The sequence below is a fragment of the Solanum dulcamara genome, chromosome 11 (genome assembly GCF_947179165.1).
Source record: "Solanum dulcamara chromosome 11, daSolDulc1.2, whole genome shotgun sequence".
NCBI classification, from domain to species: domain Eukaryota; kingdom Viridiplantae; phylum Streptophyta; class Magnoliopsida; order Solanales; family Solanaceae; genus Solanum; species Solanum dulcamara.
In genome coordinates this window covers 62928486-62953775 of record NC_077247.1, presented here as the reverse complement: position 1 = coordinate 62953775, position 25290 = coordinate 62928486, and the positions used below count along the sequence as shown (strand labels likewise).

The window sequence follows — 25290 nt, the reverse complement described above, 5'->3', positions numbered from 1 at the left end:
AACACTAGAAGACATTTGTTTCTTAGTATTTTACTAATTTTTAAGATTAATTTGGTAGATGCTATGTTAAAACTTAAAATAGGGGAAGGGTATACTTGTTTTGTGATTGACGGCATTTAGCTAGGAAGGAGATTGATTTCTTCTCTTGAGAATTGATGTGTGTCATCGATCTCTACTTACCACTCATTATGGATGGATGTGGTTTCTAGAGTTGTATAATATAATAATTGAACACTTGGAACTACGCACCTGTTCCACTACTTAAGGGATCGGAATGCGGTGTCTCTGGTGTGGAAGTCTCCTAATGCGGGGTCTTTTGCCACTAATCCAGTTTCAGACTATAAACTAGTAAGTGCTCTTCGCAATTAGGAGCTTGTTGTTCGCCTATCAGCATAGTAAACTTTGCCAACTGATTCATCATTGCCGGAAGCTATGGGTTCGTTAGGGGGCGTATCCTCGTGCTACAGTTAACTGGTTACCCAAATCGCTTCATTTATATGTTGGAATGACAACAATTTCGTCAAACGAATAACTGGGTCCTCCAACTCTTTCTAGAGTGATGTTGAACAAAGGCTTTCCACTCATATATCTACTTTTATACATTGTATCTGAGAAAACTAATTACATTATTTTCCAATCAAAAATGTAGCCAGTCAATATTGGAGCACTTGTTTAGTTCGGCATCTGATACTCCACATTCTTTTCCTTACTTCTTTTGCTCATTTCGTTTGCTGTGTTGTATTATTACTAGTCGATGTGGTGAATTGGGTAATTCGTTACAGTTACAACTTTTTTTTTCTTTCTATTATCTACTACTCACACTATAATTCAGGCATTTTTGCTTTGTCTTTACTTCCTCTGGCGGAGGGCCAAATCAATACATATTATTGTCAATTTTTGTTGCATTATCCTCCATGATACAAGTAATTAACTGGATTAGTATTCTCTTCCCTCGTTCATCTTATCAACAAAATGGGCATTCTTGTAATTCGAGGATGGAAAGATAGGTAGATGAGTAAATCAGGGAACTTTGTTATTTGTAAGCAGTAATGAAAAAATTGTCTCTCCTCTACTGTCTGGATTTACTCGGAACTTTTTCTTTCAAAAGCTTGGTGACCGTTGAGCAAGACAAGAATGCTTCTTATGATTTCGTGTAGAAGCATATTCGAGCAACTTTAGAGTGCATTGCAGTTCATAAGTTGATGTATTGCAGTTCTTAGGCATTCAAAATAGGGAATTATGCTTTACGGATGTAAACTGACCCATCAGCGTGAAGACATAATACTGTATATCCAAAGAAACTCGTGCACAAGGGTCAAATAATGGTCAACTATAATAGTACAAGCATCCTGAAATGATTAGAATCTTTACTTAGACCTGGCCATCTTTGTCAGATAAACAATTCTACTCGATCCATCATCCAACCAGCAAAATATTCCGCACCTCTTAATAATGAAAAGGCACAATTGGAAGTGTAAGAAAATGAAATTGTTGATGCTCAAGAAGCAAGCCAACCACAATAAACAAAACTTAGGTATTCAAGGAACCCGGTACAAAATTCTCATAAAAGTGAAAATCTTAGCTTAGAGATCTGCTAAAGACTAACATCTCAGTCTAATTACCTGCTTGGATGTTGTTACAAGTGTAAAAGTTTAAAACTGGTACATAAACTGTTTGACTAACAAGGGCAAACAGGATAAGCTGGAAGGTTCCAAGCATTCTTGCCTGAATAATGACCAAGTTGTATTCAGCGCTTCTTTTTTGCAGCACTGGACTTTGAAGGGCTCGCAATCAGGTAGACAAATAGAACCACAATTGAGATCACAGAAATCAAGGAACCATATTTTGCCATCAATTTCTGTAAACAAGGTGAAGATAAAATGAGGTCCTAATTCTCATAATTTTCAAATATTTCCATCAATTACCAAGCACATGGGTCAAGTAAGATGCAGAAATTCTAGATTCAACTTAACATGTTGAACTTAGGGGGTGCTCACAGAGAGATATTTATAAGATAAATTTTCCATCCATGTAGCCCTCATTCTTTTTCAATTCAGAAATGTTTTTTTTTTCAAAATCAGCTATTGATAGATAACCTAGTGACGGGTTATTTCTCCAGTTTTTGTATGTAATCTTATCTAACTGCAAGTATATTCAGATCTAAACATTATTGTAGGAAGATGTCATACCTTAGCCTGTGAATATACACCAAGAGTTTGGACAGTCCATGCAAAAAAGGAAATTCATCTCTTAGCAAACTATAATTAATAAAAAATGTGTTCTGTAGTTTGTGCAGCTGCAGCTACTAGTATTGAGTAGCTTACCCAGTCAAACTTCTTCTCTGGAGGCCTATCAGCTAGTATGTCAAGAGGGAGGATCGGAGTTGAGAATGCCTCCTAAAACGAGAATATTATTGATCAATACCATCCATATAAGCATACCAAGTAGAAGCATATAGGCAAGAATGTCAAACCTGTAGAGCAGCCTTAGTGGGAATACGGAATGTTATGACCGCTGGTGCCCCATAAAACACAGCTTTTTTCTTAGCTTCCAACTCAAAGGAATGGGAGAGAGAAGCCCCACTGACATCAGATAAACAAACCAACATGAAAAAGAGACAAGATAAAGAAATTAAATAGTTAGATGCCAACAATGTTAAGAGGACTCACGCGTCCAGTCTTTCCCATGACACTGATGTGTTACCAGTGACAATTTCAAATACATCTTGAGACCAGTTATCATCATAAAGACTCACATCATATGCCGTCCTGAACAAAAAGAGTTTTTCACGTCAAAGGCACATCATCTGTGAATGATAATGCATATAGCAACTGGCAGAAATCTAGAGGTGGATCTTCGAGAACAATTTAAAGTGTGTTGGTTGCACATGAAAAGGTAAAAGGAATCCCGCAAAGTCATTCCCTAATTAGCTAATGAGATTCTTAGAGTCCTAGCTTTTCACCACATTGAAGTCAAGGAAGTGAGGAACTAGTCTATCTCACACATGGTTCACGAACGAGCCAGCACAAGGTTTGAATCATTTCAAAATGTACCGAGTGAGAGATTGACATCTTCAGGTAACCATTAAGCAAAAGATGGATTCTTAGATGAATCAAGGGTCAGAAGATAGGATTTCAGGAAACAGATCGAAAAACTTTAAATGGTCCCATTAGTTGTCCTTAAACATATTTCACAGAAAAATTAGCAGCTAAGGATTGTAACCAATGATTTCAGACTCCAAATTACATTTTTCACAAAAAAGGCTAGCAGCTAAGGATTGTAGACAATGATTTTAGACTCCAAATCAGCTACAGCCTCCTATTATCAAGCAAAGTCTGGAAATAAAACATTTAATGGTTCATTTAATTCATCTCAGTGTTAGTTTATCAAGCTTTATAATGTTCACTAGTTGTTGCATGCTGGTGACAAATCAGTTGCATCAAACTAAAATTGCAATCTCAAGCATTAAGAAGGGTCTTACTACACCCAAAAGGATCAACAACTATTTTAAACCACAAATATCAGATGACAATATACAAAGATGAAAGCTAATCTAAACTCTTAAAAATCTCTCTCTCTTTTTATTCCTGACAATGTACAAATATAATGCTTAATTACTGAGGATGGGAGGTAAAGTCAAAAAGGGATTCCAGTCAAGATCATTTTGCAATTTGTTGTTTCTTTTTCCAAGGATGTTTCACCTTCAAGAAGGCGAAAGCAATAAAAACCTTATGGGGATTTCAATACATCTGATTTCCCGATTTGAAATTGCACTACCCATACGATAATGGGGAGGGAAAAAAAACACAAGAAAGAAGGAAGACAATTCAAATAATTACATTTAGTAACCCAATAAAACAATCATATCAAGAGAATTCGCACCCCTGCTTGGAAATAGGACAAAATGAAGAGTGAGATTAAGCTAGATTTCCTTACCAATTGAGCTAACTATAGTTGAATTTATTAGCTTTGACTCCATAAATACAGGTAGGATAAGACGCCTCTTTTAATTAATGCGTATTGTCTACGTAATCTATTTCCTATTATGGAAACAGGAAACAAGATCGGACTAATTAAAATGAAATCCACAATCATGGATTTAGGCAAGCAACGGGGGAGATGGTAACAACAGCATCTTCAGTATATTTAAATAAAAGCATGGATGAAGGAAAAGTGGGAAAAAAAAAAGAAAAGGAAGTTGGGATCTGAGTTAAAGAAAAGGGGAAGCATACGCAGATCCTTCATTGTAGATGTCGATGGAGATGGAAATACGTTCGATGTCGGATTTGAGTCGAGTAAGAGAGGCCTTCTTGTGTGCGACAATAAATGGCCCGTCGGAGGCTGCAATTGTCCATGAGAAACATAATACAGCTAATAGGGTAGCTAGGAGGAACTTCCTCGCACAATCCGCCATGCTTGCTCAACAGAGATTCAGATTCAGATATGACGAAGACTTTTCAGCTGGTGGTGGGTGGTGTATTACTTATTACTGCTTCTTAGCATTTTGCATCGGAGAGGGACCACGTGTTCCGATATCATTGGTCTAATTTTTCCCAGTGACGACTGGACTGAACCTTAACAGATATGGGCCACTTGTTTCTTTACCATAGCATGATGCATTAAGCCCAAGTTTCAACTCGGACCATCAGGATAAGCTTACACAATGGCCTAAAAGGAGCTGGTATTAATCTCTTGGCCCGCTTAACAATCTTTTTTAAAATAGCCCTGTCAAGTGTTGACAAAGATTCAAGATTAGACACAATAGGAGACACCACACTTTAGGTTTTGACCTAATTCAAATAAACTTGCAACCAATTCACCATGGCCATTAAATCTTTATAATATTGACGAATCGTTATATAATAATAGATTTATCATATTTTTCATCGATCACCAAATATTGACTACATTCTAGTGGATGACCCAAATTTTTTTTAAATAACATAAATCAATATCAAGATAATAAAAGAAATATATATATATAAATATATAAATTTGTAATTTAAATTCATGATATTTTTTTACTCAAAATAAAGACGCTGTCAAACTACGCTACATCCCTTTTTCCATTGATCTACAACGGTACCAATTTGTTGTAGTATTTCTATATTGGATGGAAGACTCTTGTAATTAAGGTTTAAGATCGTCGATCTCAATCAACCAAACTTTGCCAATATTAAATGTGAAAAATAGAAGGGTTACCTACTGCCCTTTCATTTGAGAAGAAAACTCATTTTAATATTATTTTCTTATGCTAAATATCTATTACTAGCAAATTTTGAACAAGAATGTGTTATCACATGCTCCTTTTTTTTTTTCCATATATCAAAAGCTAGATCTGATATTTATCAGTGTGTGGGCAAAATAGACAACATCTTCGCCTCATTATCAAGCAGATAAGCTATCGTTTGTCATGATATGAATTATAAATAATATAAAATTGAAGTTTTATTGGATATTCAATTTGACAAAATTTCCTCAATTTTTACCTAATCTTACCAAATGAATAAATTATAATTCATAAACAAAACATTAGAATGTCCTAAAGCACCATATTGATAAATTACATATTTTCATCTTCTCTTATAAATAAATATTTTTTTTAATTTCAATTTTTCAAATACATATAATTTTATACAAATATGCTAGTCAATAATAATAATAATTAGTTATTCTTTAATAAAATTATTTTACATGATACAACAATCTTTTTACATTTAACATGAGTTTTTTTTTATAAAATTTAATATAAAATATAAATTTATAAATATCAAAATAATCACTTATTAATATCTAAACGCAAGTTAATCGAGGCAAAATTTGTGTTGCTTTAATCAAGAATATTGTTAATACTCATTTTTTTTAAAGGTAAAAATAACGTGACATGCAATAACTAGACATGTTCTTACTGAATTCTGCTATCCTCCCCAGTCCCATGTCTCTCTTCCTGTACCATCCCTCCAGCCACATTAATTACTCATACTCACTTAACAATAAACATGTGGATGGCTGGCTTTTACTTTAGTTGGGTGAAGAGAAATGGAGCTAGAATTTACTCCCTTTCTCATTTCATGCGACATAGTTTGATTTAACATGATATTTAATTTTTTTTTAGAAAAAATTATAATTTAAAATAATTTTTAAATATTTATGTGGTTGTTAATCATTTCATTGATAATAAAAAGAGAATTTTAAAATTAAATTATTTTTAATTATAGTAATGTAATATCAATTCGATAGAAAGAAAGAAATAGTATGTATTTTTCTTTGGGAATGTCCAGAAAAATATCATCATATATTTCTCCGATTCCTTATAAAAGTCTCATTGACGTGCATTCAGTAGGAATTGAATCGAGCTAGGATGAAACAATATCAAATAGGGAATGGAAATTTTGCTGGCCAGCTTGTGCAATCAAGAAAAAATCCCTTTCGCCTTTTTGGGGGGATGGACTAAAGAGAGTAATATTTATGAGTTCAAGATTTTTATTTTTTTAATTGTATAATGTTCTAAATTATACTATAATAATTTGTATATATTACAAATGATTTTTTAAAAAATAAATTCAAAATTTATATCGGCAGTCGTCACCATCCCTGGGGTCCAGAGGATGTCTGTAGATATTATTGTTTTGGTTTTATGATTGTTTATTTATGAACGAAAAAGTAAAATGAGTATAAAAGTGAGAAGGAAGATGAGCTTTCTTTTACATATTGCAAAAGCGAAAGGCATTTTGATTTTTGTCCATGGCGGCTATTTCCACTGGCACTTACAAGTCGGCCGGTGTTTCGCCGTTTCTCCAATATCGGAACTCATGCCTCCGCTTCACCTCCGCCAGATTCAAAATTGCATCTGCAACTGCAACTGCAACTACTGGGAGATCAGCTGCATCCATCGACCAGCAACCGCCAACAGTACCGATGTGGAGCAACTCCATAACTGACTCCACCAAGCTAGAGCAACCAACTACTTTGATTATGAAAGATTACATGGAATGGAGCAAGGATATGATTGCCTCCGGATCCGACGGTGGGCCACCACGTTGGTTTTCGCCCTTGGAGTGCGCTGCTCCTATGAAAGACTCGCCTCTATTGCTCTACTTACCAGGTGATTTAATTGGAACAGCAACTTTACTCATTTTTCTATATATATTCAATGAATGGACAATATAGCACAAAAAGCCATCTGTAAGATCCTCTCAACTAGCTGTAATGGCAAAGTTTGTAACTGATTGTTCGTGAACAAAGCTATAGTGCAAATATTGATAGGCTTACATGCTAGACAGATACCCTTCTTTGTATCAACGTTTATGAACTGTTCATACAGTGATCTAACTAACTAATCTGTAAGTTAATTAAGCTAGTTTTATTTACTCGGAACATTGCAGGGATTGATGGTGTTGGACTTGGCCTTATAAAGCATCACAAAAGACTTGGAAGGTAAGTTTGTTAATTGAAATTTTCGGCACAATGTCCGAATTTAAAATATTTGATTTTCAGCACTACTATTGTCCTTAAGATGTTTGTGTTGTACTAGACCAAAAAATACTGTTAAGTTATCTTCTTCTTCTTCTTCTTCTTTTTTGCTTTTTGGGTGGTGCTTTCCATACGTGAAGGATCTTCAATATATGGTGTCTCCATGTTCCAGTTACCGATCGAACATCATTCTCAGGTCTCTCCTTGTCCATCTCCCTGTTGTGTTCTTAGGCAAAAATTGCTTGCTTGACTGCTTGAATTTTAATAGATGGAAACCAAACATCAAATATTTTAAAGAGTGGAAATAGTAGTACGTGCTGTTGTCCCTAAATTTTGTCCCATTTTATAATTTCACATCGAAATTCAGAAGTGATGATCTGAGGATGTATTACTACTATTATCATATACTGCAATCAAATTTTCTTTCCTAGTGTTGCATAACATATACAGATCTTATGTAATTTGTGAAAAAGATCCTTTTAGATTCAGCGAATGAGATAATTATGAATCACCTAACAAATGGGACAAGAATACCAACTGAGCAAGCTGTGCATTTGCAAAAGCCATGCAGTTTCTCTTTAAACATTAACACGAAATGTCCATGCCCTGATATCTTGTGCTTTTTGCTTTTTCGCCTTTCTTTGTAATGAGTAATATAACTTGTGTCCACTTTTAAGTTAGAACAATGTAACTAGAAAAACCTGTCCTGTTTCATCTTAAGCAGTTTTTTGAACTTGTGTGTGCTGGTTTTATCATTTGAAATGAAAGTAACAGTCAGATATACTACCCATTAACTCTCCTTCAGACCTGGTGTACCTGGTTGAAGCAACGGTTAGATCAGAGCATCACCATGCACCAAGACGTCCCATCTATCTTCTTGGAGAATCTTTTGGGGGATGCCTAGCGCTTGCTGTTGCTGCTCGTAATCCTCATATTGATCTTGCACTGATTTTGGCAAACCCAGGTTCAAAAGCATGTCATTATACGAGAAAATTTTATATTGCTTGAGTCATTTCATAGTTCTTATTGCAAAGATGTGTCTCAGCCACGCGTCTACGTGAATCTCAGCTGGAAAATCTGATAACGTTGTCAGAAGTGATTCCTGAGCACCTCCATCCAAGCATGGTTAAACTGTTAAGTGTGACGACAGGTTATTGTACCTTCATCCTCTGATTGATGAGTATAATAGTTTAAGTACATGGAACTTTTCCTTGTTAAACTAGCAGTATGATAACTGCTAACAACTCTTAGTTGTATATTTTGGTAGTATTTGTTTGAAGTTTCCAGAAACTAAGTTTGTTTTGAGTTTTTATTAAAACTGTTTGTTTCAATGATTTTTTCAGAAAAAGTTTAACTTTTAAAAAATATCCTCAAACTCATTTTTCCCGAAATCTACCAAAAAGAGTCGCTTTTCCCGTATCTAGTTGATTACAACACTATATGAAATGTGAACTGTTTGGTTTGGTAGATGAATGATCCTAGCCTCAGGAATATTATTTCTTCTGGAATCTTTTTATGAGAAATCTTGTTGACTAGAATTGTATGAGTTGCTTTTATAGGTTGTAGGAGGAAACATGCTCTCCAGTCACTAATTAAGATGTTTACTTGCCTATTTACTTCACTATGTATAATCACACATCTCATACTTCACATTGTATCTTTCTCCAAAAGATGTGTGTATCTGTTGAGACAATACATACTTATTCAAAGTGTGCAGCAACTTATTCTGGTCTTGTTTGTTTCTAACTTGCACCACAAACTTTCATTCAACTTGAACAATTTGACTGCTGAGCCAGAAAAAACAACAACTTGAAGAACTTAATCCCAATATTGAACAAATCATTTAGCTCTGTTTGCTGTATGCATAATTCTTTAAAAAGCAATAGATCTAGCAAAACACCCCTTCTTGTTATTACAACCTGTCTTTTAAACTTCTCTTGATAAAGTATATGTATTTGTTCATATGCATCTGGTTAGTAATGTTAATACATCATCACTTGTTCTTTTAACGCTTGCACGAATAAATTTACATCTTGTAGTTTTAGTTATCATGTTCATTGGTACTAAATCCCTCCTTAATATTGGGCTGTGAAGTGCTCAAAATGGAGTGACATGAGTCATGAAGAGTGATGATTCATATAGCTGACCAACTTGCTTGGGATTGAGTCGTAGTTGTATGCATAATTCTTTAAAAAGCAATAGATCTAGCAAAACACCCCTTCTTGTTATTACAACCTGTCTTTTAAACTTCTCTTGATAAAGTATATGTATTTGTTCATATGCATCTGGTTAGTAATGTTAATACATCATCACTTGTTCTTTTAACGCTTGCACGAATAAATTTACATCTTGTAGTTTTAGTTATCATGTTCATTGGTACTAAATCCCTCCTTAATATTGGGCTGTGAAGTGCTCAAAATGGAGTGACATGAGTCATGAAGAGTGATGATTCATATAGCTGACCAACTTGCTTGGGATTGAGTCGTAGTTGTATGCATAATTCTTTAAAAAGCAATAGATCTAGCAAAACACCCCTTCTTGTTATTACAACCTGTCTTTTAAACTTCTCTTGATAAAGTATATGTATTTGTTCATATGCATCTGGTTAGTAATGTTAATACATCATCACTTGTTCTTTTAACGCTTGCACGAATAAATTTACATCTTGTAGTTTTAGTTATCATGTTCATTGGTACTAAATCCCTCCTTAATATTGGGCTGTGAAGTGCTCAAAATGGAGTGACATGAGTCATGAAGAGTGATGATTCATATAGCTGACCAACTTGCTTGGGATTGAGTCGTAGTTGTTGATTGGAACTAAATAACTTCAGTGGATACTTCTTGCTTAAATTGGTTAACTGAGTTTACTTTGTGGTTAACTTTTAGATGAAAATTGACAACTGATTCAATTACAATGATTAGGGGTTCCTGCAAGGGTGGCAGTGGCAATTCCTGGCAGCGGACACCCTTTGCAACAAGCAGTAGCAGAGTTATTTCGTGGTGATGTAGCATTTTCATCCTATTTATCTGTAAGGTCCTAAAATCTTAAACTCATTATGTTAAGTTGTGAAAGTCATCCCTCTTACTCTTAAAGCTTGGTCACCCTAGAAAAGAAATGTTGCATTTGGACATTTTCATCAATTTATTCTTTGTGGCATCTTCTTAGCATTGATGAGATTCCCTTTTATTCACCATGTCTATCCATGTTGATATCTTCCTTCCCCACTTTAGCTTTGACACTTCAATAGTTTCGAAGACTTTAAACTTAGACAACCATTATTAGTTGATATTTTCAGTTGGAGTTTCTTCTTGTTGTCAGTTTGAGCAAGAAAATGATGAAAAAGGTCGCAGGTGCTGGCTGATGTTTTACCTGTAGAAACACTTATCTGGAGGCTGAAGATGCTCAAATCAGCCGCATCTTTTGTCAGGTCTCGCCTCCATGCTGTCAGAGCTCAGACTCTGGTACTCTCGAGGTAATTCTTCAGAGTTCCAGTGTGTCATTGGTAAAATTTGATGAAAGAGAGATTTTTAAACGCCTCCGCCCTCCCCGGAGATAATTGATTTTCTCTCTTTTGTCATCTTTACCAGAAGTTTATTAATGTAAACTAGAATTGTTGCATTCTTTTCTTATTCTGGACATTTTGAGCAATATCCAGTTCAGGTTAGCTTTTGCGAATGTCACTGTGTGTGACTAAGAGTTATATTGCTATGCAGTGGAAAGGATCACTTGATACCCAGCCTAGAGGAATCTGAGAAGCTTCGCAAGATGCTTCCAAACTGTGAGATCCGGAGATTTAATAACAGTGGGCATGCCCTTCTCCTGGTAGGCTGTTCTTCTTTTCTAAACCCTTTGAGACCCAATTCCTCTTTCCAACTTTCCACAAATTACTTTTGCCCTATACCATATTCATAACTGCTTATGCAAATGGTAATAGTTCAAGGACTTTCTTTAGAATAATCTCTGTCAACAAACAACTAAACAAATCAGAGAACATCTTGCTTAGACTATGCATCAAATATAGATAGATTTTTTCCAAAACTCTGTGCCTGAAGTCTCATTGAGGTTTATTCAATGGCAAAAAAAGCAAAACAAGAAAAAGAAAGTTCCTTTTAGTAAATGGAGAAAAGAATGCGTCCCTTAGTGACTGAATAGGCTTAGGAATAAGTGAAGTAGGAGATGGGACCTCAAGGATCAGTTATGGGCATAGTGAGGTAAGATGATAGAACTTTCAGTTTGCTGGCAGTTGTGTGCTTTCTAGTTTCTTAGGCAAATGTAGGTCCTTGTCATTCATTTTATGTTCTTGATAATTGGGATATTCACTGCACTCTTCCAACTTGGAATCATCCATGCAGTTTGCATACAAGCTGAAGTTTATAGCTTACTCTCATTTTCTATTATCTGCTGTAGGTTAGGATATCAGGTATGCTACAGTCTTGATATAGCACTTGTTTACTTATTTTTTATCTTTGACAAGATTGAAGATAAAAAGTGCAAGTGTTGCCTTCCAACAGAATTACTCTGTCAATATGATTCCACAACAATGTCACACAGCGGCATATTACATGCCTTACTTCCTACAGAAAGATTCAGTACCCATGGCAATGTATACAATATGTTATAGTCCTCCAATAGCCTACATGTATGCTCTTTGTGCTGCATAAGTAGAACTGGTTACTTCGGGTCCCCACAAAGATAATACTCCAGCTTTTAAAGCATTCATATCGAAACTTATGCAAAAACATCTTTTCTGGGGTATATGATAAGTTGAAGTTTTTGTGCAGGAAGCAGACTTCAATTTGGTAACTGTCATAACGGGTGCCAATTTTTATCGACGTGGAAGACACCTTGATTACGTTAGAGATTTTGTGCCACCAAGCACTTCTGAGTTTGACAGTGTGTATCAACCATACAGGTATTGTCCTGCTCGATGTTGGAACACACTAACTATGGAAGTGTGTGACCATCTCATCTAAAAGCTTAAGCTGTTAGAGAGAACACACTTTTATTATTTAATTATATTCTCGCATGAGGGCCTGACTCTTTTATCATGGGCCAAAGCACGTGGAAATTCATTTTTATAACAGATGGAGGTGAGATTTGATCTCAGAACTCTGCTCTGCTCTGATACCATATTGAAGTGTGTGACCTCTCATCTAAAAGCTTAAACTGTAAGAGAAAACACACTCTTATTATTTAATTATATTCTAAACCCTAACCACTAACCAGTCGGTAGGGGATTGTAGAGATGCATAATTTGCTTCCTGGTCATTTACAGTGTGCTCTATGTGCATAGGTATGGTATCTAGTTAAGGAGGTTCCATGCTGACAATGTATTTGTTGGCTGTCTTGATTCTCTATATAAGATGCTACCTTTGGACTATTAACTAGGATTAAGCTAATCAGAAGCTCTTATTTGGCTTAGTGAATCAACTCTTCTGCATCTGCCATTTATGTGTACTTGGTTCATTTGATAAAAACACAAATACTGCGAGTTTATTTGATCGTTATTTCTTGTGTGACTGATTAAAACACAGGTGGATGGAAGTTGCCTTCAACCCCGTGATGATATCAACTCTTGAGAATGGGGATATTGTTCGGGGTCTGACTGGAATTCCTTCTGAAGGCCCAGTCTTACTTGTTGGTTACCACATGATGCTTGGACTTGAACTAGTTCCGTTGGTGTCTCATTTGTGGAATGAACATAAGATTGTCCTGCGAGGCATAGCACATCCATTGATGTTTAAGAGACAAAGAGAGGGATTAATGCCTGTGTTATCAATGTATGATGATTACCGGTTTATGGGTGCAGTTCCCGTGTCGGCAACTAACTTTTATAAACTTTTATCATCAAAATCCCATGTCTTGCTGTACCCTGGGGGCATGCGGGAAGCTCTTCATCGGAAGGTATTTTCTAGTTAAAGCATCTTGCTAAAAAATGCTCTTCTCAAAATATTTCTGTATTTACGGACTTTAGTGCAGTCAATATTAGATACGACTAATGTTACCTTCAAAAAGAATTCTATATTTTGTTTTAAGAATCTAAGGGTTTCATTTCTTAAAAAGTTTGTGATTAACTCGTATGATTTTTTTCTTCTCCACTTGAAACATAAAGTCATGTGAAACATTTAATGAGTTGATCACTAACCTTTTGTTTCTTTAAAACCTAAGGTCAAATTTGTACTGCACTGTCCACCAGATCAAATTGATTTTGGATCTTAGGCTCAACTTTAGTCTAATTAATATGTCATATGTATGATCAGTTTATCTTGTTCATAAAGATACAAGTCTCTCTGGCATATATGCATGATCTGAAGATATTTATTATGATAGGAAATTTAACAATGCAGTTTGAAAATTGAATCTCGCATCTGTAAGAATTGGATTTTACATGTATATATGTACTAATTTACTTTGTATGTCCAGGCCCATCACAAAATGTTGAATTAAATGGTCATTCTCATATTAATGAAACAAAATTGAAATTTACAACCTGTTGATTTCTCAATATGCTATGTATTTGTTGTCTGTGGTTCTAAGGAAAGTTTGATACGAAGTGTATATCTAGCATATAAGGCCAAAGTTAAGTACTGAAATAAGTTGCTGAAAGATATTTGCTCAAGTATGGCGAGATGGACTTGGAACAATAGCAGTAATCCTTCCAGTTCTAAATGTTGAATAAGGTTATTATTTACCCAATAAGCAGAAGATAAAAGCATGCTGATCTTCTAATAATCTGGTCTTCTATCTTCAGGGGGAGGAGTATAAATTGTTCTGGCCAGAACAGTCTGAATTTGTCAGGATGGCAGCTAGATTTGGAGCAAAAATTATACCATTTGGTACAGTGGGAGAAGATGATTTTGGCCAGGTAGCCTCACGAGCTAACAGATTTTGTTTTTGAAAACATTTAATCAGAAGATGCAACCAACATATGGATCAGTTTCACTACAAAAGTTGAGTTTTTTTTTTTTTGGAATGCATAAATACATTAAGAAATACAAATATAAAATCAATTGCTTAAAGCATTGTTGAATACTTATGACAACAAGATGAAAATCATTATTTTAACTTTTACCTGAATGGATCAGGTGTGATGGGACAGAACAGCTTGTGGCTTCAGTTCGCTAACAGTGTTTTAATAGTTGAACTGAATCATTTAGGTTTTTTCAAGTGCTGAGGTTATCTAATTCAGATGGTTTGAAAGGGGGAATTTTATTTTTTCTCAAATGGATATATTAAAACTTGTCTAATAACTACCATAAGTAGATTCTAATAAACAAATCCTGTAAGCAGAAAATTTAGCCATTATTTGGCTGCTGATATTTTGCTCATTATAAAAAGACTCTCATCTACTAATACGTCCCCCCAAACCTCAATTTGGAGCATGGAGAAAATGCTCTTTTGCTTTTATGTTGACTACCCCACTGCTCTTTCCTTAAGAAACAATTAAACAATAATGCTTTTCTATGACCGGCTGTTATTCTAAATTTGCTGTGATTAACATTGAGATAGTTTTCCTTATTGGAGGAAATAGCAACTTCTGTATCACAAATTCATCCTCTTGTTCACTCATCAATATTTCAATCAGATGCTCCTCGATTATGATGACATGATGAAGGTTCCGTTTCTCAAGGCTCTCATAGAGGAGTTAACTGGTGAGGTGGAGAAGTTAAGGTATTGAGTTTGTTCTTTCCTTAGTTTATCCGACTTAGAGTGTGTTTTGGTATGGCGTGGAAGTCATATTTCACTATAAAGGTTTTCCTGAAAAATGTTTTCCAGTGTTTGGTTGGAGAGTGGGAAATGTTTTGTTTTCCAGAAGAATAATATATAAAAGATTAGTAATAGTATTAGCAAATAGAAGAGTGGTTTGATGAATTTTTCAGAACTAAAGAGTAATTGTGACTTCTTTTACCAATCACGCCTAAGAGCCCGTTTGGATTGGCTTATAAGTTACTTATAAGCTGTTTTCAGCTTTTTTGAGTGTTTGGCTGGCCAACTTAAAGTCATTTTGTGCTTAAAATAAGCACCAATTAATAATTGGATTTGTTTGGATGGACTTATTTTAAGCAGCTTATAAGTTGAAAGCTGCTTATAAGTCAAAAAATAAGTTGGGTTGCACCCACTTTTTTTAAAAAAACTTATAAGCAGCTTTCAACTTATAAGTTACTTAAAGTAAGTTCATCCAAACAGGCTCTATGTTGTATTAACCAATGGACCTATCTTTAATACTTGGAAGTTTATTTGCTGCACGCAGGCTGGAAATCCATGGTGATCTGTGTCGTCTTGCTAGAAGACTAGAAATGTCTTTTAATATTGAAAACCTAACATGTACTTAGCTTGTCAAAGTGGTGCTCCTAATGGATAGCACCTATTTGACACTTTAATTTATGAATGAAAATGTTACATCTTAGCATAGAACATTAATATTGAAGAAAGATAGGCTAAGGAAGTCAGTTGTGCAAAAATCTGCCCTAAGGAGGACTTTGTACAAGTTGGTCAAATTTTTTACTTTGGCGGTCTGGCCAAGATAGTTGATTTTACTTGTCTCTTATTTACAGTTAGTTTTTGTTTTCTATTTATTTTCGTTCACTTTGCAAACCATTTAGTTCAGTGACAGTTAATTCACAGAAGAATGCTGTCTTGTATGTGAACATAGATATGACACTGAAGGAGAGGTTTCAAACCAAGATGTACATCTTCCAATTATTCTTCCAAAAATTCCTGGCCGTTTTTACTTCTACTTTGGCAAGCCAATTGAAACAGAAGGTAATTCCTGAAGTATTTCAATGTATTCACGTAACCATGGATCTTTGATGACCTTTTACTTGATATTTGCAGGGAGGAAGGAGGAACTTAAAAACAGGGAGAAAGCACATGAATTATACTTGGAAGTGAAGTCTGAGGTTGAGAGATGCATTGATTACCTGAAGGATAAAAGAGAGAATGATCCTTATAGGAACATAATGGCCCGCCTCTCTTACCAGGCTAGCCATGGCTTTGATTCTGAAGTTCCCACCTTTGATCTGTAGTACTTATTTTTCACATATTTAATTCTCTTCTTATATATCATGGGATTAAATGCGCACCTTCCTTCTTTATAAGAAGAGAAAATAATAATATTGTTAAGAAGCTATGCTTGATTGATTTATAAACTCTTTACTCGACCTGGTATTTTTTTACTACTATAAAGCGTATAGCATTTCGCAGCGAGTTGATCAATCTTTACATTAGTGTGGCATGTGAATAGTGCACTCAGTTACTCATCTAGTCATAAGGCTGATATTTGACGTAGGCCCTCATCCTCTATTATTATTGTTATTTGAGAAGTGAAAGCCACACATATATAACATGAATTAAGTTTAATCGGTACTTTAATAATGCCCCAAAACACGTAATACCATCGATTAATTGTTAGCTATAGAAATAAAAGGAAAAAAGAGACCAAAACTGATTAGGCAAAAGACATTTAGGTGGAAGTGGTCCCTTGATCGGTCGTCCAAAGTATAGTAACGTGATTATGAAGTCGGTCAAAACCAATTCTAATGCTAATATTACATGTACCTTTAAGAATGAAAGTGGTAGTACATATATATGGGATGTGGTTAACAACATAATACTTATTTGATAATTGATTTTCCTATTGTGGAAGTTGTTGTTGTGTTGCAGACTAAGGAATTTCAGAACTACTACTAGTGTATACATTGCGCAATATAGGAAATCAGAAGAATGAGCAAGTTAGGAATGGTTTTTATTTTGTTATTATAAGGGGGAAATTTAATGGGGTTGGTTTTGAAGCTCAACAGAATGGTTACTTTGTTGGGGGTAGAGGACAGAGCAGAATAAATATATGTAATCCACTGCAGAGAATGAATTAAGTAGTTGATCATGCATATTTAATAAAGACAACCCACCTGGTTACTTCTTTTACTCACTTCTCTGCTCCATAATTGAAAGCATAACTAGTTACTATCACTTTCGCATTAATTACTTTGCTAACAAACATCCATGCATGCATGCATGCATGCAACTATAAATAACTAGTCAAAATTATTAATATATATTCTCCATAACTCTATCACATTTCTTCATATAGCATACTCTTTTCTAAAATCACTAACCGATTAATTGAATTTAAGTTTTAACTTTTAATAAGTGGGAGCCACCAGTATCACTTTTTCTTCTACTTTGCTTCAGTCCCTTCTCCCCTCATCCCAGCGTCCAATAATAAACATGGATAAGCTAGTAGTTCATTAGAAATTTCAAAGAAAAATTAAACTATGAGACATTAATTAATTAGGTAAATAGGATTTGCTTTGTTTAACGATAAGTAAATACATGTAAAACTAATTAAACAGGAAATGAAAAGAAAGCTCATAGATCTCAACAAAAGTTTTAAACTAGTACAATTAGGAATTAAGACTGTAGCTAGCTAGCTAGTAATGGAGCGATTAATTAATACATTAGATCTGACGCCTGAGTAGTTCTAAACAAGAAGAAGAAAAAGAAAAAAACTGAAAATTTTAAAAGGGATAAAAACAGATGAGAGCAGTACTCATTTTCTCTTACAAACGAAGGGTTAGGTCGAGATTCAGGTGGCGTTCATCAATATCCTGGGGAGTAGAAGCATATCCATGATTCGGTGGAGGAGGATAGAAACCGTCATGAGAGGATGAGGAGGAACAGAAAAGGTTTGAAGGAGGTGCTTGAAGCTGGCAGCAGTAATTAGAAGTCCTATTGTAGGGGTAATTACCATTACTGTCTTCGATGATGATTTTCTGTTGAGGCATATTCTGATCAATGTCGTTGTTGTTGTTAAGAAAATGGAAGCGGAGCATATGATTGTTATTGTTACGGTCGGAGTCGGTAGTGGTGGTAGGGGTGGTGGAGAACATATTACGTCGAGAAGCGGCTCTTTCACGCTTGTGAGCATTCTGGTGTCCCCCTAGTGCTTGAGAAGTGCAGAACTTGCGAGAACAATAGAGACAAGAGAACATTCTAGAAGATGAAATTACTTTTGATTTAGGTTTTGGGATAGGAATCATGTCTGTGGCGGCGGAATTAGAGGACTGCTGCTGGCTCCAGAAATCATAAAGTAGGTGACTGTGGTCCGCCATTAATATTGTTGTGACTTGTGAGGAGGAAAGCAGAGGGAATGTATGTTAAGAGATTAGATGAGAATAGTGTAGGTAGTGTTATATAGGAGAGAGAGTGATGAGAGAAAGTTGGGGAGGAGAGCAGCTAGCAGTGAATTAGCAGGAGGAATATAATGGTGACAGACAGATAATGGCAGAACAGGAGAGAGAGAGAGAGTGTGTTAATTTGTTTGTATGTATGAGCATTCAGCATTCAGCATTCAGCTCCACTCCTCCTTAGTACGTACGTACACATGAGTTGTTGTTAAAGTGTACACCTAGCTTCCTTGCATTTTTACTATCTTCTCATCATTTCCAATATCCCTGCGGCTGCATGCTATATATATTACTTATCCTATACTCCTCTTAATAAGTAGATGCATTTTATCATTAATCATACTAATTACCAAACCTTTTTTGGACTTCAAACTTTGGATTATATTATTTATAATCTCAAAACTATAATACTGGGATAATAAAGTTTAAAACCTACACAAGCTTATGATGATCAATGTACGTAGTTAATAATTTTAAGTTGTGTACTAGTAATAATTTTATGTAATTGCCCAGGTTCTCAATCCATAATATCTATTAATATATATTTAAGTTCATACAGTTGGTTTTTAAGTAATCCAATATTATGAAAGCTCTTAATTGACATTTTTAGTTTATAAACATTATACGTCTTTTTCCTTTTTGGCAGTACCCGGGCTACATTTTACAATATAAAACACTTCATCTGATCTGAATGCCTTAGTCATTTATCAGTCAAAAGATAGATTCGCGATTTTAAGTTACTTCCTCCGTCTAAAATTATTTATCATGTTTTCTCTAATGCTCTTTTTTAAAAAAGATTAATTAAATTATTTTTATTTATGCTTTAAGATATACTTCCTCCGTATTAATTTATGTGGCAATATTAAAATTTTGAGAGTTAACCAAAAAAATTTACCAGAATTTCTTTAAATGCCTTTTAAAATTTTAAATTATTATAACTTTAAGTACTTTTTATTTCAAAAAACCTTTAAAACTTCTATGTTGGACTTAGAAGTTTGAATCTCGAAATTTCAATTGTGCCACTAAATTGAGACAAATGAAGTATATAACCCCTCTTCATTTAATATTTAGTTTATCTATGTGTCATCTCCCCATAATTGGGGTGTTTGTAGTTTTAGAGAGCCATTATCTATAAGGGTAAAATGGAAAAAGAATAATAAATTGTTTTGAACTTCTAAAATGATAAATAATTTGAGTAATTATTTTTTAAAAAACACGACAAATAATTTAAACAATTATTTTTTAAAAAGCGTGATGGATAATTTGAAATGGAATAACATAAACACAAGAATTTAAGATTTTAAGCATGGGTAAACTACCAATGAATTCAATACTATGATTTCTTTTTATAATAAGCGTAAACAATATAAAATAGTTAAATTAGTAGTAAACATTGAGTAATAGATGAATTACACAGGGCTGATTAAGAGAGATAGGATGGGTCTTTTTAAATGGTGTAGGAGGTATGGGTAGTACGTGAGAGACTCAGTGGCGGAGGATTGTCAATAAGAGGGTTCAAAATCTGAAGAAGTAGACACACGAACTAGCCAAAAGGGGTTCGACATCTACTATTTATATATAAAAAATATTTTTCCGTGTGGTTTAACAACATTCATATAGTATAAAAGTGATTGACAAGTTGATGTGAGGAAATGTGGGTATTGCCTAGTCTCATTTGTATTGACACACAAAACATACATACACTAAAAGGGAAGTCTAATCACATTACATCCAACTAATAGAATCATTAAAATGACACCCTATCCAATATGGCTACAACTGCTAAAATGGACTCCTATTTCCCAGAGCCAGATCTAGGTATGGTGGTGCTGATACTCTAATCTCTACACACCTATGTTATGTTATGTCAACCTACGATGTCTCAAATCTTTTCTTTTCTTCTATGCCTGCATAAACTACACTTTAAAACCTTTGTTTCAACAAGTAGTGGTTACAAGAAAATCTAGAATTATAGTAAAGAATTCATGTGATGTATTAGTAATTGTTATACCGTACAGCAATTAGTTTGTTAGAGTATATGAGAATTAGTAGACACGTGTCTCACAAATGGAGAGAGAAGAAGGAACTCAAGTATAGCACTGTGCTGAATAGAGGCGAGTAGGAAGTGGAATCACCAATAACCTGACCCTATCGGAACTGCTATACATATATGTCCCCACTTTAACCATGAAATGCGTCATCCCTACTCCTACGCTCTTCCTTTCTTCAATGTCCATCACTCAAATATATACTATACTATTACAAAGACGGAATTGAAACTAGACCAGCTTTTTCTCTAAATGGATTGGAAATGTTTCACCAACCAGTTCTAACATCAAGTTGAAGGTTTGACTTGATCCATTCAAGATTGAACACACATCAAATTTAATTTATTTGTTCTATTAAGGAATTACATCTCATCAAGGAATTAATATGTTATTCCTGCTTATGGACGCATACTTGAAATTTATAGTTGGGTGTCGGACCACCTTGTATAGATTAGTGCGTAGTATTGAGAAAAACTAAGAAATTAAATTAGAACAAAAGGAGAGAAAAAAAAAGTGTTTGGTTTGACCCTCGTCTGTACAGTATGGTTGCTTATAGAAGTAAGCTTGTAACGTCCTGCATACACACAGATGAACCATGTAGACAGTAGCCGGGGAGGTCTGAGCAGATACCACATTTGACCGATGCCTCCTTAACCTACAACTCTGCAGTAATTTTATGTTAGACACATTCTTCATCCACACCCTTTAATACTGTAAACAAAACACACATCAATATATTTCTTATGAAACATCCTCCATTAATAACCCAGATTTGTTTTTCTGTCTGCCAAGCCATTAAAACAACCCTGCACTAGGATTACCTTCCTATTCCTTCCCTCTTTTCAATCCAATAGTAAGACACAGATCCACCATTGCCACCCTTTTTCCAAATGGTCATTTTAGGATGCCTTTATTACTCTTCCTCAGATTACCACGCTGGCCATTTTCCCTGAATTCTGATCAACCAATAAAACCAAAAATCTTAAAAGGGTAACCATTCACGAAGCTATATGACTCTAACTCCCCCTGACCCCCTCCCAATCTCCCAGCAAATCTCAGCCTGCACGTCGCAGAACATCAAGAGTCATGCCACTTTTATGGATTTCATAGAAAAGTCATAACTCGAGGAGAAGTCACCAAGAGATGGACATCCAGGCACATACAAGGATCAAAAAAGAACTACTATTGATATCAAGTAGATGATTGGAAACAAATATGTTGCTAGTCGTATTAGAATCTCCCAATCACATTTCCTCATTGAAAAGTACATCTAGGTACACAGAACTGACAGAAGGATGTAGATACATACATATTCACAGTTCACTACAAATTTCTGCATAAATTAAAGAAATATAATTGCAAAGGCAGATCCATACTTCAGATTTGATGGACCCAGTTTTAAAATTCTTATCATTGAATCCACAGCACTTTTGAAATCATGGGTTTAAAATTTGATATTTGTTGAAAGGTTACTATAATTTCACGTCTATTTGTACTCTGTTAACACCATTGGTGTTCGATTGAACCCAATGAATTAGAGCTAGATCCATCTCTGTTTGATTGCATGACATACCTGTAACATTTTAGTGGGCAAAGATTTAGAGGAGGGAGTTTCTGGGTAGCTTGATGATTAAGTGAACAGAGATTAGGTGGTTGAAACTTGGTTTGCAAATTAAAAATTAGAAGAGAGTTTCATCCGACCACAATAAGATATATATCTGCACAGAATTACAACATTTACAGTACTCACATACACGATAATTAAGATTTGCGCTCACAATACCAGAAGTCATACAACTGCAAGAGCATCAAGTATTGCCATCGTTCTCCAACTTCAGCTCAGCACTTATGGTTCCAAACAATAAATTGATTCTGCAAATAATAATTTGAATAACTTCAAAAACTTTCATTAGATCTTCTAATAAAGTTGTGCATCTAAGACTTCTTTTGTAAGTCAATTGTACATCTAAGACTTGTTCAATACAATTATTCTGGTCGACAATATACTTTTTCTAATTCATTCTCAGGTCACCTGCATTTGGTTTACTTGACTTTTAAATGAGTAATTTCAATTAGAAGGAAGTAATACTATTTTTCTCTGTTTTCCCCTGAAAAAAAAGATGTCCCTTTAGGGCGGCTTCATAATAAAATACGTCCTTGCAATCAAAACCTCTCAAAGATTCCCTTTCTCCATTCTGCACCCTCCCTTTATCTTCTTCTTAATCTTTCCTCTCCAACTCCCTGAAGTATCCTAGTAACATCCACAAATGCAGCTTCCCTTCACGATTCAGCATATCACACTCTGTTATGTACTATATTATCTGATCTAATCTTTTTACCACAAATAGATTCAAGATACCACAATGTTAGATGCAGCAAACATATCATTCACCAACATTGGTGGAAATTGAAAATATGCGATGAATGAAAGGATCATGTGACCTGATAGTTTGGTTGCCATCATCTAAAAGAGCAAGCCTAGCAAGAGGTATGGGACCTCCAGAATAAATTTAGCTTTTCTAAATAGATAACGACAAATAAATTGAAAGTCTAGTTAATTAGAAGGATGATTAAAAGAAAATCAACAAACAACCCTGTGAACAATGCTGATAAGAACTAACCAAAATAATTGGTATTGGTGGTGAATTGAAACTAAAATGGCCTGGCAGCTTCTTCCATCAACTTCTTTGCTCTCATCAATCTCTCTATCTCCTTCAGAGTCTAAAATCACAATAAAATAGAATGCTTACATGGTCAATTAGCAAATAAAATAAAATAAAATAGATATTTATCCTCCCACTTCATGGAGAATTTTCTTTTACCTCCAAAACCATATCTTCTGTGGTCACTGCATCCAATGTATCATAGCCTAACCGAGAAGCAATATCTGCAAACGAAAAATACGCTATTAAAATAGAGCAAACGAGATGTTAGTGTTACTGAGTATGAAGCAAATAGAAAATTACTCTGTAGTGCAATAGTTGTATCAGCTGTAGCATATCCATTGCGGCTATCTTCATAAATAGCAGTTAATTGAGTCAACACCTGTTACCATGGTAAGCTAAAAATCAGCATAGACCAACAGCTGAAGAAATCCACAAACAAGAGGCATCATTAAGTTAGAGAAGGATGATTAACATCAAAAACGAGCAAAATATCTGTGTTTTGTCTAGCTTTTTGAGCGGAAGTCATCAGAAATAGACCTCGGAATATGATCCATTTATTGTTTCAGCAGCAGGAGGTTGAAAATTCTCCTCCACAATCTGCTTGGCTACCATATCCAAGGGGACATCGATCCATATTGATATCCCGTGTCTCATAAGCGCCCTACAAAAATCAAGTTATGATCAAGAACAAGTGATTCTTTTCTTTTGTTGTTGTCTCTTCCGGTTTGACAGGGGAAAAGAAACATATAATTAGCAGCATTCATACAGATTAGTTGCACACTGAACTGCACCGTTCCCAGCACAAACAACAAGGCGACCCATTGATGACAACTGCTTCAGTACCTCCGTCTGCAGTAGCAAAATTGGTTTTGGTCATAAATCTCAACACAGGAAAGTAGTAATATGGACATTCAGAAGCCACCTCGGAATCTCGAAATCCCTTCAAGTCTGTCTTCATAAACGACCTGACAGCATCCTTTCCTCCCAAAGCTTCTTCAACGACACTATCACTGCAATAGATTAAGGTAACACCATGAGTTAATGGAGATGGCTATCATGTTAGTGCGGGCTTTTAAGAGTAGACGTGAAGTTATGACCTGTCAAAATAATAATAGCGCAGTGCCTCTGCAAGAAGTTGAGCGGAGTTGGATTTGATGGAGCTGTTTATTCCTTTGAATTCAAAGCAAGATAAATTGGATAAGTGAGTTTTGGCAAAGCATAAGCAGAAGAAATGAGGAGGGATGACAAGGGATAGTCTAAACATAAAGGAGATGACCGATGGTAGTTGATTGATTGAAACACAAAGTAGATAAAATGAGAGATGAAAGGTAGAATGAAGAGAGAAAAGTAAGGCCCACCAACAAGGAATAAACAAGTTCCTTTCAAGTCTGGGGATATCTCTGCTGCTTTCCTCTGAATCACAAGTAAAGAGCTGAGTAGTTAAAAAAAAAAAAAAGAGAGAAGCACATGTTTGTTATCTATCCTCAATCTTACCTTGAGGGTTAACGAAAGATCAAATTGAGTGGTGGAATCTGAAAATGGCAAAAAAAAGAAGGTTATTTGCCAAATTGGGATTGTGAAATGTATAATGTACTACTGTAACACGAGTAATTATAAAATAAATTTTATCAAGCATTTGGTGTGCGAGAGAAGGATACCATGGTTGGAAAGTGCTCTGGGCTTGAGATTATGGCAAATAGTAGGTCGAGAATGGCCGGCGAATGGACATAACTGCTGAGGCAATTGGAGCACCTTCATTTTCCCCTCTTTATCCCACTTGTTCTGCTTTCCCTCCCCTTATCAACTTAAGTCCTTTTTCGGCCCCGCTATACCATTAATACTTTTATACAAATGACGTTTACTGTTTTTTTCCTATATAATATACTTGACTAGTTTGTATTATCATGCAAATCATG

At 35.1% G+C, this 25290-nt stretch overlaps 4 protein-coding genes across 18 annotated transcripts; 1 reads left to right on the top strand and 3 right to left on the bottom strand.

The window, feature by feature from the left end:
• Positions 1-1473: 1473 nt before the first annotated feature.
• On the bottom strand, positions 1474-4481 carry LOC129874432 (uncharacterized). Its single transcript, XM_055949719.1, has 5 exons — positions 4233-4481; positions 2670-2768; positions 2474-2582; positions 2190-2396; positions 1474-1858 (listed from the first exon to the last, which is right to left on the bottom strand). The coding sequence occupies exons 1-4, from the start codon at positions 4412-4414 to the stop codon at positions 2265-2267; spliced, it is 522 nt and encodes a 173-aa protein (XP_055805694.1). The 5' UTR covers positions 4415-4481; the 3' UTR covers positions 1474-1858; positions 2190-2264.
• A 2183-nt stretch (positions 4482-6664) lies between these two features.
• On the top strand, positions 6665-16653 carry LOC129872236 (phytyl ester synthase 2, chloroplastic-like). 3 transcript variants are annotated; one of them, XM_055947145.1, is made up of 14 exons: positions 6665-7105; positions 7386-7437; positions 7614-7669; positions 8279-8437; positions 8519-8623; positions 10396-10502; positions 10825-10946; positions 11188-11296; positions 12256-12386; positions 13009-13378; positions 14226-14339; positions 15060-15145; positions 16128-16237; positions 16310-16653. In XM_055947145.1, the coding sequence occupies exons 1-14, from the start codon at positions 6745-6747 to the stop codon at positions 16498-16500; spliced, it is 2073 nt and encodes a 690-aa protein (XP_055803120.1). In that variant the 5' UTR covers positions 6665-6744; the 3' UTR covers positions 16501-16653. The 3 variants fall into 3 exon arrangements, with proteins under 3 accessions (XP_055803120.1, XP_055803121.1, XP_055803122.1); XM_055947146.1 differs by lacking the exon at positions 8519-8623; XM_055947147.1 differs by lacking the exons at positions 15060-15145; positions 16310-16653 and having other exon boundaries at positions 16128-16158.
• Positions 16654-17760: 1107 nt separating this feature from the next.
• On the bottom strand, positions 17761-18750 carry LOC129874913 (zinc finger protein KNUCKLES-like). The gene has a single exon (XM_055950300.1). It carries the CDS (start codon positions 18583-18585, stop codon positions 18034-18036), a length of 552 nt encoding a protein of 183 aa, XP_055806275.1. The 5' UTR covers positions 18586-18750; the 3' UTR covers positions 17761-18033.
• A 2271-nt stretch (positions 18751-21021) lies between these two features.
• Positions 21022-25197, bottom strand: LOC129875261 (probable inactive shikimate kinase like 1, chloroplastic). 13 transcript variants are annotated; one of them, XR_008763120.1, is made up of 14 exons: positions 25033-25197; positions 24869-24906; positions 24733-24787; positions 24472-24544; positions 24297-24384; positions 24141-24223; positions 23912-24035; positions 23675-23753; positions 23531-23595; positions 23330-23429; positions 22459-22580; positions 22216-22281; positions 21530-21664; positions 21022-21371 (listed from the first exon to the last, which is right to left on the bottom strand). XR_008763120.1 is itself a non-coding variant. In XM_055950712.1 (11 exons), exons 1-10 carry the CDS (start codon positions 25130-25132, stop codon positions 23361-23363), a joined length of 774 nt encoding a protein of 257 aa, XP_055806687.1. In that variant the 5' UTR covers positions 25133-25197; the 3' UTR covers positions 22359-22580; positions 23330-23360. The 13 variants fall into 13 exon arrangements, 1 of the variants encoding a protein (XP_055806687.1); XR_008763117.1 differs by having other exon boundaries at positions 22463-22580; XR_008763125.1 differs by having other exon boundaries at positions 22492-22580.
• Between the last annotated feature and the right edge of the window lie 93 nt (positions 25198-25290).